The sequence below is a fragment of the Spodoptera frugiperda genome, chromosome 14 (genome assembly GCF_023101765.2).
Source record: "Spodoptera frugiperda isolate SF20-4 chromosome 14, AGI-APGP_CSIRO_Sfru_2.0, whole genome shotgun sequence".
Classification (NCBI taxonomy): Eukaryota; Metazoa; Arthropoda; class Insecta; order Lepidoptera; family Noctuidae; genus Spodoptera; species Spodoptera frugiperda.
The window spans coordinates 2189949-2204073 of NC_064225.1; the positions used below are offsets into that span (position 1 = coordinate 2189949).

Sequence of the window (14125 nt, forward strand, 5' to 3'; positions counted from 1 at the left end):
CCATGCTACTACTGAGAAATTTTCGAAAAACCGAAAAAAGCCCAGCAATACTTCACTCGACCCGGGAATTCAAAACCCCTTGTCCGGCAGTCGCACTTGCGACCACTCGACCAACGAGGCAGTCCAACAAAATGTTCTTCATAAAAAAGATGTTTATTGTATTTTTTTCTCGGTAGAAATGACTCAACCTTTGTCGTAGGTCCGTTTACCTAGTGGGTGTATTCAATGTTTACACACACACACACACACATTTCCCTTAGACACGTAATGCAAAGACAATGACCCAGCCAAGTCGCGAGTCGCAAACCATTTCGTCATCATCATGTCAACAGCTTGCGGGAGTACACTGTTGGACTATGGACCCTTCCTACAGTAAAAATGATTTTTTTTTTTTTATGATATAAGCCGGTAAACGAAAAGACGGATCATCTGATGGTAAGCAATCGCCACCCTCTTTAGACACCTGAAACACCAGAGGCGTTACAAGTAAGTTCTAAGGGTAAGATTATTTTTTATTGTTGATAAGCCTACGTTTGGCTATAAGTCGATAAACTAGCAGACGGATCACTTGATAGTAAGCAATCGCCACCCTCTTTAGACACCTGAAACACCAGAGGCGTTACAAGTGCGGTGTAAGGATGAGATTATTTTTTATCGTTGACAAGTCTGCGTTTGACCACCAGCCCGCTTTCTGCCAGAACGGCAAAGCGTGATGTGGAAGATGTGGCCAAAGATGGAGCGTACAGACTTATAATTTAAGGGTTTTTGGGGAATTGGGGATTAGGAAGATTGGGAAGGGTGGTAATTGGGGCTTAGATAACCCCACTCACACAACAAAATACAATGCAAGCGTTGTTTCATCCACAGGAAGATTAGGACTAATGATAAACGTCACAGCGACGTCATCGCATAGCGCCGATTTGTCAACAGTTAACAGTTAACCTAATTTAAAGCAATGATGAATCAGTGTCAATAAATTTTTCACCTTTAGTCCTTTCAACAAGACGGCACACGACACTTTTCTGATTGACGATGATTCATGTTGTGCCGTGTGCCATATTTTATTGTATTGGAATGCCCCCCACAACACTAAGCGTGACGTTAGAATCGGGCAGTCCCTTCGTGGACTTAAAACTGTAAGGATGAGTCAATAGGTTCTTTACTGTTTGACTTGACTGTTTTACTAGTCTAGTATATGTGAGTCGGCTAAGATGTAGGATTCCCAGCCCGAAATGGCTTGGTTCTTTTTTTGGAGCAATACAAACATAAATGAATTGTACTTTTTTTTCGAATGAATCTTCTGGTCTACTTATGTAGTAAGGAGTGTAGATAGATTGCGAATATATGCCATTTTTATGATATAAGCTGGTAAAGTAGTAGCCAGATCACCTGATGATAAACAAGCGCCGACGCGCGTGGACACCAGAAACACTAGAGCGTATATGCATTTTTGGTCTTTTGGACGTTAATAATTTAAGGGTTATTGGGGAATCGAGGATTGGGAAAATTCGGGGGGTAGTTAGGCCTCCATCTATATCAATTACTTTGAATGAAAAAAAGAATCTGATTTGCTAAATAAAGTGTATTCTATGGTTTCTTCTGCTTAATATTATAAAGATCAAATGTCGGTTCGATGCCTGTCATTTTTGCCAGAGACAGTTCTGAAATATTTTTCTAAATTATTCTGTGTATTTGCTTTCATTGGGGATCTTGAGATTATCAACCTTATCTCTTTTATTGATTTTTTTTATGTACTAGGAGGCAAACGAGCAAGCGGTTCACCTGATGGTAAGCGATCAGCGCTGCCCATGGACACCCGCAACACCAGAGGAGTTACAGATGCATTGCAGGCCTTTTAAAAAGGAGTACGGTACTTTCTCGAAAATTTGAAAGTTGTATCGTTAAAAAATTTAAAAGTTTAAAAAGTTTAAAATAGTGACGAGTCGATTTTATGTCGTAATGGTAGTACATTTTCCCTATTGATTAGAGGGCACATAAAAGCGGGAAACAAGGATCGTATTGAGCATTAATTAAACTTAAGTCCACTTGAAACAACGTTATGCGAATATTAATTTATTTATATTAAAATTTTACGTATTTTTTGGTGCAATTTTAAACGCATCTATGAATCGTTTATTGTTGTTGTTAACATGTGCCGTAGGCGTTTGGACTTTTAAACTTGAAAGTGGTGAGTTTTCTTTTTTATTTAAAAAATGAATTTTTATTTTTAAAATAAAATGTAAAAATTTTAAACTTTAAAATTTTTAACCAAAACATTTTTAGTTTATTTTTAAACGAATTTTAACTAGAATTTCTACCCAATTTCGTGCTGGAATTTTCATTAATCAATTCCTAAATTTCCAGTTCCATCCTGTGGCTTGGAGGCAAGTTCCAATCTCGTCCACCATAATCCATGGTTGGTGTACATTGAATATTGGAGGGGAGACCATAGGACGTTCGTGAGGTGCGCTGCTACTCTGGTAGATAGCAGACACATCATCACAGCAGCTCATTGCATCAGGACCCCAAAATTTACCAGGTAAGAGTCAAAAAATTTTTTTACTGTCTGTGTAATTTTTTGTCCCGTTCATTTTGTTTGCGCTGTTTGACACAGAAAGCTATCAGTGTTGTGGGACGTCACATTTTTCCCATGACGTCAATAGTACTTAGAAATATCCTGTCTGCGGATTTTCTCGCGTGTGTATGTGGATATTATGTAATAACGAACTCAATTAGGTACTCACTTTTTTAATTTTACTTGTCCAAAAGTTTTGGTTATTTAACCTTGAAGTGAAATTATTTAAAAGATTGACGTGTAAAAGAGTTACATTGTAAACTATTTGCAAAAATAAATATCACTATTTATCACTTAATGATTTTTATAAAATACTATTTTATTTTGCTTTTAGCAATTGGGGTACACAATTACACGTCAAAAATTTAAACGTTTAAAATTAATGTTTGAAAATTTTATCCAGTATTTCATCATTTACTTGCGATTGTAAAATAAACAAACCACATACGCATCCCAGACCATAGTTATTAGTTAAGTTAATCAGTAACATATACATAATATAGTCATATGGATTTCCCTTAGATACCTATATGGAATTAACACATATGAATCGAGTTACCTTTTGTGGCATTATAATTATAACTATCTCGGTTTTGGAAATACCGCGAACTGTGTAGGTTAACAGTTATTAAGTAATATTATTATACCCTGGTTACACAGTCGTAATATTTATAAAATTTAATATTATATGTATCTTGTTGTTAAGCGTAAAAGAGGAAATTTGTTGGTTTAATTGCAGCCCATGATTGTTATAAGTATGCTTATAATATTTGCTGTGGACCAAATTGTTTGTGACACCAATTTTCTTAGGAACTAATGCCCGAATACTCAAACGCTACTCAATTTTAAGACGCTCTCAAATGTAGTTCTGTCACTATCAATTCTTTATAAAACGACAGAGATAGCACGATATTTAAGTACAACTTAAAATTGAGTAGCATTTGAGTATTCGGGCGTTAATAAATGTTCTTTTTGGATTTGTATGTATTTTAACCATTTGTTTTCTCTCTTTTTCTAGACTAGTGGCTCGTCTTGGCGAGTATGACTTGTCGAAGGTAGAAGACTGCGTGGATGGGGTATGTGCTGACAAGATCGTCAGGATTGATGTGGAGAAAATCATCGTACATCCAGGCTACGATGGTAAAAGCCACGACATCGCTGTTCTGAAGCTCGCAGAGGATGCACCTTATACCGGTAAGAATCTTATTCTCATAACTTTAAGGTTCAATTTTGCATGTTATGAAACAGATATGGAAAAAAGAAAATTGTATTCTCTTATAAAACAGATATGGAAACATCAAAGATGTTGATCAAAATTGCACTCTCTAACTTGCGTATTAAAGTTTATTTTTCTTTGTCACAGATTTCATCCGGCCAATCTGCTTACCAGCTGGTGAGCTACAACCAGACACAATGTTCGCTGCTACAGGATGGGGCGAGATTCCCATTCAAGGGTATTACAGTACCACGAAGAAAATCATCCCCCTACCATTATGGGGGAGGGCTGAATGCAAGGCTGCATACAGCAATCTAGTCGTACCTGAGAACACTATTTGCGCAGGAGGAGAAGAGGGCATTGACACCTGTAGAGGGGATTCAGGAGGTCCCTTAGTTCGGTACGGAGGGAGGGCTGAATTATGGGGGGTTACTAGTACTGGGAATAGTCACTGTGGGACCAAAGGCTTTCCTGGAATCTACACAGATGTCGCCGTGTATCTTCAATGGGTGAAAAACGCTTTAGCTGGGGCCCTAGATGATAAAGCAGAAAAATTGGACACAGTTTAGTTTTAAGGCAAAAAAAGACTAAAAAATTTAATGTAAGTGAAACGAAAAACCTCAAATTTTTTTTAGTTTTAAGTGTGTAATGAAAATGCCATGAAATGAGCTTTATAAAAATGTAATAAGTATATAAAAATGTGCCAAAAATATAATAAAAGTAAAAATGTAAAAGTGAGGAAGGAAAGAAAGAAAAATCTTCTATTTTCCTTCCTTCCCACTTTTGAATAAAAATGTTTGGCTCTTGTAATGTATTTATACGTAGATAATAAGTTTAATTTATTAACATAAAAAAAAACTACAAAATGTTCCTATTTTTAAAACAGAATATATTTTTTCTGTGATTGTGCCATAAAAGAAAAAATAAGTTCCTATATTATTCATAGTTATTAAGTTAATTTAAATAAATTATTTAATTTATTGAACAAATTTGTTTTCTTCAACTCGTTTCTCTTCCTTCTTCTCGTTCACTTGCAGAGGCAATTTATACAATTTTTTTTATGTCATTTGATTTTTTAAACTGTCTTTCATCAGTATATATTCACCGAAGGGCCGACAAAATAAGTTATATACTGCCACACTCAGAGACAATAGGTGTGATGACGGGGTATGAAAATAGAAAATTCAAAATCTAATTAACTAGTCCGTACAGGTAGGTAATGAAAAAATATTTGTCATACAAGATAACAATATTATGTTAAAACGAATCAAAGTTTAAAAGTGGGTTTACTCCAATTACGATGACGTAGTGGGAGTAGAAATGATTCTAGGTATAAAACGTACCTGGAAGAATTTGGAAGTAACGTCAGTGACGTGTGTCTCCCATGAGCCTCACTTTGCACGGTAGCATCTGGTCACGGGGCTTAGAGTTGTCGACTCTATGCGCCCGTGGCCCCTGTAACTTTGCACCTACCATTTAATCCTTCTGTACTACCCAATATTTGACTGTCAGAGAATGTCTATAAAATCATATAAATATGATACATGTTTATGTCGAATTTGACCATAAAAGTTTGACATATAGAGTTCAATATTCCTTAATAACATACCTAATTAATGTAACATACCTATCTGGTAAATACTATTATAATTATACATTTTGTCAGCATCACTGGGAAAGCCAGATGTAGTGTTATTTCAAATTTTTAGGTAACTAGGTAACGGAAAATATGAGATGTAACACTAAAGTTACGCAAACAATTTACACATTTTTTTTGCCTTTAACTCTTTAACCACATAATATTATGCGATACTAGTGGACAAGGAGTATATTTAAACAGTATAAAAAACCCAAATTCTACCAAAATTCGTTTTTCGATGATAATTAATCAATTCAAACACGACCTTTAAGAAAAGGGCGTATTCCTTTTAAAAAGGCCGGCAACGCATTTGTGACTCCTCTGGTGTTGCGGGTGTTCATGAACGGATCGCTTACCATCAGGTGGCATGTTTGCTGTTTGCCCCCACTTTTCCATAAAAAAATCCGACGATTGCTTACCATCAGGTGATCCGTTTCGTTCACTTATAAAATACAGACAAAAGGGTTTAAAAATAAAACTAATTAAAATATTCTCTAACATTTATTCGTTTCATATCTAGATGAAAATTGTATAGAAACGGAACAACATTCGTTTAAAATAAATAATATTATAATCAGTCTTTTTGTAGATATATTTTTAGCAATTAACACTATAATATATATAATTATAATTAAGTATATAAAATTCGACTTAACATAGATTTTGTTGTTTACAAGTGACCATAATTAACCAGTTACTCATATTTTTTTTGTAAAATTACTTTTATAACTTACTAGCGACCCGCCCCAGCTTCGCATGGGTGCAATGGTGATATATTATGCATGTATTATACATAATAAACCTTCCTCTTGAATCACTCTATCTATATCTATAAAAAACCGAATCAAAATTCGTTGCGTAGTTTTAAAGATTTAAATACAATACAAAGCAAATGCATACAAAGGGACATAGGGACAAAAAACATCACTTTGTTTATTATGTAGTGAAATGAATTTTAAAATCAAAACAAAAGTACCTAATTAATACTTTGAACAATTTAAAAACATAAAAAATTGCGAAACATAAAATATTCAGGCATCAGTAAATAAACAAAAAATGGATTTGAACCTTACAGTTTTGTAATAAAGTTTATTAAAATTTATTAAATTTTGATATTTTTGGCATGGAAACACCATAAAAATAATAAGCCAATTTGGTAACACGGCTTACATATCCGAGTTGAGGAAATTGTTTCGACTAGACTGTGCGTCACCGTGACATCGGTGTCAGTAACCCCCTATATTAAGAGCCCTGTCCAAGGTTGAAACTAGTCGACCGCAAACAAGTAAGCCGTATGTTCTTTTTGATTTATTAAATCAGTCATTTGTAGACCAATAATTAAGTATTAGTCATCATCAACGTCACTCCTTTTATCCTCGAAGGGGTAGGCAGAGGTGCACATTACGGCACGTAATGCCACTGTACAATGTACATTGTGCACCCACTTTTCACCATTTGTGTTAAAAGTCCCATGTAATAGGAGGTGAACCTATTGCCATATACTGGGCACAAATCCGGACTTCGTCCTAAAACTGAGATTTTTTTCTAAAAACCGAAATAAGCCCAATAGTACTTTGCCCGACACGGGAATAAAAACCGATGCCCCTTGCCCGGCAGTCGCAATTGACCACTCAAAAAACGAGGTAGTATTAGTAATCAAAATCTTGTTTAAAACAAATAACCTTAAATGATGCATGAATTTCTACCAAAAATAATGCTTGGAAAAAATGATGTATCAATGTTGTAACATTTTGAAATATCTTCGTAACATTACGACACTACGAGTGAATGACATCACAGGAAAAATAATAAAATTGTATAAACAATGTAAAGAATAATACAGTTCACTGATTATTTTTCAGGTATTACCTAGATCATTAACACAATAACAACTAGATTAATTATGATGAAACTATGACGATTTAAATGAAATTTCAGTGACATAATCTTACTATAGTTATAAATGCGAAAGTTTATGTGTTTGTGTGTATGTGTTGTCTGTCTGTAGTCAAATTTGGAATGTGGGTAGATTCTGGTCTGAAATTATATATACCTAAGATACGTTTTATCTTACGGGGACGCGGGCGAAATCGCTGGTAGAAGCTAGTTATATGCCGCTTTCTCAATGACCCGCATTGAGACCGCAAACTTATAATTAGAAATTATAAGTCCAGGTTTCCTTACGATGTTTTCATTCACCGTTTGTCAGTGGTGCCTGAATAATCTTAGAAAGTATAAATGTAACTCGGAAAAAGTCACATTGGTACTTGTCGTTGATAAATTTTGAATCCGCACTTTCATGCATGAGAAGCGGGGGACTCAAAACCTTCGGGCCATCACGACATCGACATCGTCATACCTTTGTTTTATGACGGGGGAAACCTTCAAAAGGCGGTTTTGATGCACTCTATCTGCACTTACATGCATGAGAAGCGGTGTTCACCTACGGGCCCTATGACAAAACAGAATCAAGAATTACTCATATAATAAAGCCTAAATATTAATTAGCATTGAAACTAATTAAGAATTAATAAACAGGTTGAAAACACATGACTCCTTTCACGCAGTAATTATAAATAGGTGAAAACTACATGACACATTACGAAATTGTGGTTTCAATTGACCAAATACATGTGAGAATAAAATTTTAAAAGAGGATAAAAGGTCTAATGACTTATATGTACGTCATGAAGTGTGGTTGAAAACGGTCACTTGTAACAAACATGCATCAATAATGAAGTAAGTACATGGCTAGATAAATAGTAGTGTCATAACTATTATATATTATATTATATAAACATTTATATACAATGTTGCAAAACTTGGGTTTCTTGAAAGTACCGTTAACTTTGAAAGGGGATGCCCAAATGTTGTCACAATAGGGGTATGGAAATTAAAAGTCTATTTAGTCCGTCAGTCATTTAAAAATCTATAGAGTTTCTTTCGTATGGAAAAGAACGAGCAACTTTTTTATTTCACGTTCAAAAGTGCCTTCTTGGTCTAATAGAAATAACTATTTTTGAAAAGGGGTAAACGAGCATACGGGTCACCTGATGGTAAGCGATAAGCGCTGACTATGGACACCCGCAACATAAAAGAAGTCACAGGTGCATTACCGGCCTTTTAAGAAGGAATCCGCTCTTTTCTTGGAGATTTGAAGGTCGTATCGGTTCGGAAATATCGCAGACGACAGCTCATTCCACATTTTTGCGGTACGAGGCAGAAAGTTTAAATGTAGCAAAGTAAAAACATTGAATACTCATACTAATTTGTGACGCAATTGATGATTTGCTACCAAATTTTTGCTGACTGTCAGACTGTAAATTAGTACATAAACAATAGACTGACTCAACAAACCCAAGTTTTACATTGCTTTGCACCATATTTGGGCTTCTACTCGCATTTTCAATGACAATCCCATTTTAGTTATTTTGACGTCACACTTTCATTTTAGCTTCATGACTCAAGTTATTATTTCAAAGTCATTATGGACAAAATTCACAAGGTATTTATTATAAAAAGTTATTCAATTATGTACAATATTTAAAGGTATATAAGCGAAATGTTTTGGTAATACTATGTAATGATTTCAAGCTAAAACTAAACTAATTAAGCTATTTATTCTTATTATTTATTTATTTATTGATTAGTTGGCAAATGTGGATAAAAAGTTGCGTCTTATGAATTTTGTCCGTAATGTTACAATGAGATTAATTGTTTTACATTTTTATTTTGGCTGACTTATTTTTACGTTTTGGCTGACTTATTTTTTACCTTTTGGCTGACTTATTTATTAATTGTAGTTGTTTTATGACTTCACTGTTTTAAATATTGATGACATATCGAATAGTTTCAAATAAAAATATTTGTTTGAAAATGATCTTTCAAGAATGCTTCGATTTTATTTTTAACATTAAAATCGATAGTCTTCGACAAACGGTTCACGTAAAGTATAAACTTTGAAAAGATTAAAAAATAAATAAAACCAAACCAGTACGAGTAATAATTATAACAGTTATAAACGACTAGTTTCTACTTAAAAATATTTAACAGGGAAGTAACATAATTTAAATACATTTTAAATAAATAAAACAAACATAACAAAAGTAAGTCAATAGGGGATACTTTAAAAGTATCCTTTTGACATTTTCTAACAGATTTTTTAAGATTGTATGACATATCAATATGTAACATATCATATTTGGTAAGCCATGAGATTAATTGTTTTAAAAAAACATAGGCAAAATAGAGATTCGCTTTGCGAAGCCCATTACTTTGGCAATTTGAGTGAGATTTGAGATTCAAAAATACTCCTAAGTTAAGTAGTAATGTAAAAATCAATTAAAAATCAGTTGACATTAGTTTATACATATAATAAGATGATCTAAAATTATCTGCCATGGCTTTAATGGGAGGTAGTGTTGTATTGGAAGATTATAATAGTAAATATAAATTATCGATTCTTGAATGAGTAATTTTAATTGTTTTCGTCAAAAAATCTACGTATGAATTATCCGGGGTACGAAATTTCTTTACTATTGTAATCTTCAAACACAACACTACCTCCTATTAAAGCCGTGGCAGATAATTTTAGAACACCTTATATAATATTTTAATAACTTTTATTTTTACTTTATTACAGCGGGATAACTTTTACCGTTATAAGGAAAAACATACGTTAAATGTGAAATTTAGTTATAGAAAAGGTATAGTCACTATAACATGAGCAATTGTTTGGCAAATTAATTTTTAAAATATAACCGTTATGAATGGAATGACGTCACAAGTGGTATAATATAGACTATCACTTGGTGGTTAGAGGTAACAGCTCATCAACCTACTCCTTTATGTGAAGTTTGTTTAAAGAAGTTTGAACTGTATTATGACTTGGTAATAAAGTTCAAATTGTGTTGCAGTTAGGTGGTAGCTTGACGTGCTTCTGTGTTATTTAAGCTGGTGGTCCTTTGAGCTGAATTGTTTTTAAAATTACTCCTCGTTGCCTAGTTACCTATGGTGCGGTGTTCTGCAGGCCTCTGGAAGAACAAAATATGTATCAAACAACACAGAAATTACTTTTTTATGTGCACATTAAATTATTATTTATCATCGTACTTGACTGCCTCGTTGGTCGAGTGGTCGCAAGTGCGACTGCCGAACAAGGGGTCTCGGGTTCGATTCCCGGGGCGGGCAAAGTATTACTGGGCTATTTTCGGATTTTCGAAAATTTCTCGGTAGTAGCACGGAGTCTGGAATTGTGACCAGTATATGGCAATAGGCTCAGCCCTTATTACATGGGACTTATAACACAAATGGTGAAAAGTAGGTGTACAGTGGTTTTACATGCTGTGAATGTGTGCCCTGCATAAAATCTTTGGGGATAGAAGGCGTGACGTCACTTACTTCTCGGCACACTTTTCAAAGTGGATTTTGATATGCTGTCACTATCCTCAGACTCTGAACACACTTGAAAACTTGTTTCTGAAATGAAAAATATGACCTTAGAATTAACATAACTACCTTGAGTTTTAAATCTAAAGCTTTAAACCTACCAACGGCAAGTACCAATGTGAAATTTTCGGAGTTACATGTACTTTCTAAGATTATTTCAGTGGTGTCTAACCACTACCTCGATACCACGGCGTACGAAAACCGACGTGAAACAACGCCTGCGTTGTGTGAGTGAGGTTACCGGAGACCCAATTCCCCCTTTCCAATCCCCGATTTCCCAACAATCCTTCCATTCCTAACTCCCAAAAGGCCAGCAACGCATCAGGTGATCCGTCTGCTCGTTTACCGGCTTATTCCATAAAAAAAGTAATAAATATTACCTGTATCATATCTATGTTTTGTATGTCGACTCGGCATGTCCTGGTTCTCGACATGGCCAAATGTTCTGAAGCCCACAGCAAACTGCGCGTACGGACTTATCTCGTATAGTTCTGAAATAAAAAATAAATAAATATTATAATTCACATCACAACAACAGCCTATAAGTGGTCATTGCTGACCAAACTCCTCTTCTCACACGGAAAAGGTTATAGCATTAATCACCACGCTTGCTCAATGCAGGTTCGCAATTTCAAACTTATATAATAAGAAATTATAGAAATATAAGTCCAGATTTCCTCACGATGTTTTCCTTCGCCGTTTGTCAGTGGTATATAAATCTTAGAAAGTACATAATTATTATAAATCGGATAAAGTCATATTTTACTTGCGATACATGAAAAGCGGGTGTCTTAAACTTCCGGTCCATAAAATAATAATTATGTTTTGGTATTTTATTAATAAAAATGATCTCCTTAAAACTCAGGAATGACTGGACCGACTTGGTTAATTTTAATCTTGATTTGATTTGTAAAAATTAAATAAAGAAAGATAAGTAAAAATTAAAGGTAGGCATAAGGTTATGTTTTCCATACAACATAGGTACTTATTTCATAATAATTAAACTTGAGAATTCCCAGGTCACTGTACTTGCTGATAACACTGTAATTTTAATTGATTGAATCTCGACCTACGTGCAATTCTGCGCGTCGCATTAATTTATCATTATAAGAATTATGCATTGACATAGGTAGGCAGGAAACTGATTCAATTGTTACTTGTTTTAATTAAAATCAGCCGGAGCTGCGGACTACCTAACGGGTTTACCGGGGCTCCGGCTCTAAAATCAGGAGTAGGAACGGGGTGGTTTTTAGTCAGTAAGAGTCTGACACTCCCTCTCGCCTCACCTAAGGCGGGAGAAGTCATTGGAAGATTTTTCCCCCTCAAAAAAAGCTATTTCTTCGCGGTTTCACTCGTTCTTTAGTTCTTCTTGATAGCTGCGTGATGTTTTCTCTCGAGAAATGATTCCTTCCTTTCACAACGATGATGATGACGGGGTATGAAAATTAAATATCTATTCCGTCCGTCAGGTAATGAAAAAATTTTAGACACGCATTTTTTTTTATTTTGGCATATACGTTAACAATACTTAGATAAAACGAATGAAAGTTTAGGAGTGGGAGCAAATACGTCATTTCTACGTATAAAACGTACCTAGAAGTGATATCACGCGATATTTCAAATCAATATATTATCTTCGAAAGTATTTGTTTCAGTAAGAAAATAAAAAATACGTGTCTAATGTTTTAAAATAATCTACAAGACGGACATTAAAATGAAAATTAGTCATTTATCCTATTATTTAATTCGAACTAGTACCTAGTTTAACAAACAATACCTGACTTCTGCTGAATAACTTAATTAAATATATTTTATCTATTGGACTTTGTAACTTATTTTGTTTACAGGATAAAAATATAGTGACGTTAAAGTACAACTATGTTCTATTTAAGATATACGAACAGGTCAAAGTCCTACTGAACATATTACACATACAACTGTAAATATCCTGAAAGAATACTAAGAAGTTAGATATAGCACTGTATAATTTTGAAATCATTAACTTTGTTTACATATTGTAAAGTTATGTTTAGCTACTAAGTTTTATTTTATTCAAATCAAATCATCTTTATTGTGGATTATAGGTTGTTAACAGCTCGTTACAATAGTCTAATGCTGGACTATACAGTCCTTTTTTTATTTAAAGGGAAAATCATCCAGTGACTTCCATCGCCTTAACCGAGGTGAGCCGGAGTGTCAGACTCTTATTGACTAAAAACCAACCCTGTTCCTACTCCTGATTTTTGAGCCTTAGCCTCGGTAAACCCGCTAGGTAGTCCGCAGCTCCGGGTCAGCATCAGCCCTACTGGCGTTTCTGTCTTCAGCCCTGCTGGCTGTACCAGAATTCAGACCCATGTTAGTTCTTGTCGGGCGGCGAGCTACCCTTACTCGCTCGCAAGTTGAACCTTATACCGTGTGACTGGTCAGATACCTTCAGTACTTGAGGAGAGTACTCGGTACTCGATTCTCGTTAACTTGATATAAAAAATAGGTGCTTAATTTTTTATCGAAATGTCTCTAAAAATAAGTGAAATTTGGATAGGTCTCGATGTAGGTAGGCAACAGCTGTAAAGAGCGCGACCCGTGCGTCCGCGCGGTATCCAAGTATTCCGCAGTTAAATAAATAAATACTGGACTCTCGGTGTACTGTGTACGAAGTTTACTAAGAAGTTATTTAATATTTCATTTTTACGTTATTTTATTTCACGATATATATTCGCATACTATCACGTCCTCAAATATTGAAGGTATCTCACCAGTCAGTCTGTATACGCACTCTATATAACCTATCGCTAATCACTACCTGTCTATATATGGTTAATAAATGATTAATTAACCATTAAATATTGACGTATCCGTAAAACATTTATATTAATTATTAGGTACCTATGTCTGATAACACTTGAACCTATTTCCTTATGTCGTACGTCATATTAATCGCCTTTTAAGATAGTGTTGTTGCTATGCCGTAGAATAAAATATTATACTTTTTAAATAAATAAGTAACTTGTTAGAAGTTTTACGATTTTTAGGTAGGTATTTACATGCGCAATGAAATGAATTTATTTTTGTAAATAGGCTACAAAAGAGCACTTTTACATGTCAAAAATTATTGTATAAAAAAACTAGATGAGTTGCTTAGTATCAACAAGTAACTCTCTTATAATAAAATCTCATGATTTTCTCTTATCTAAGTACTTACTACACTTCTTTTGATAATTATGATCTTTATGATTCGTGATGATAA

At 34.4% G+C, this 14125-nt stretch overlaps 2 protein-coding genes across 2 annotated transcripts in view; one reads left to right on the forward strand and one right to left on the reverse strand.

The window, feature by feature from the left end:
* Positions 1-2022: 2022 nt before the first annotated feature.
* LOC118279314 (phenoloxidase-activating enzyme 1-like) lies at positions 2023-4454 on the forward strand. Its single transcript, XM_035598974.2, has 4 exons — positions 2023-2188; positions 2365-2539; positions 3594-3769; positions 3939-4454. Exons 1-4 carry the CDS (start codon positions 2125-2127, stop codon positions 4358-4360), a joined length of 837 nt encoding a protein of 278 aa, XP_035454867.2. The 5' UTR covers positions 2023-2124; the 3' UTR covers positions 4361-4454.
* Positions 4455-5912: 1458 nt separating this feature from the next.
* Positions 5913-14125, reverse strand: part of LOC118279124 (cell adhesion molecule Dscam2) — a 185249-nt gene continuing 177036 nt past the window's right edge. Inside the window, exons 33-35 of the mRNA XM_050698496.1 lie at positions 11259-11369; positions 10831-10908; positions 5913-10463 (exon numbers count right to left, since the gene is read on the reverse strand). Coding sequence (XP_050554453.1) covers positions 10435-10463; positions 10831-10908; positions 11259-11369 — 218 coding nt within the window. The 3' untranslated portion in view covers positions 5913-10434. The remainder of the gene's footprint in view (positions 10464-10830; positions 10909-11258; positions 11370-14125) is intronic.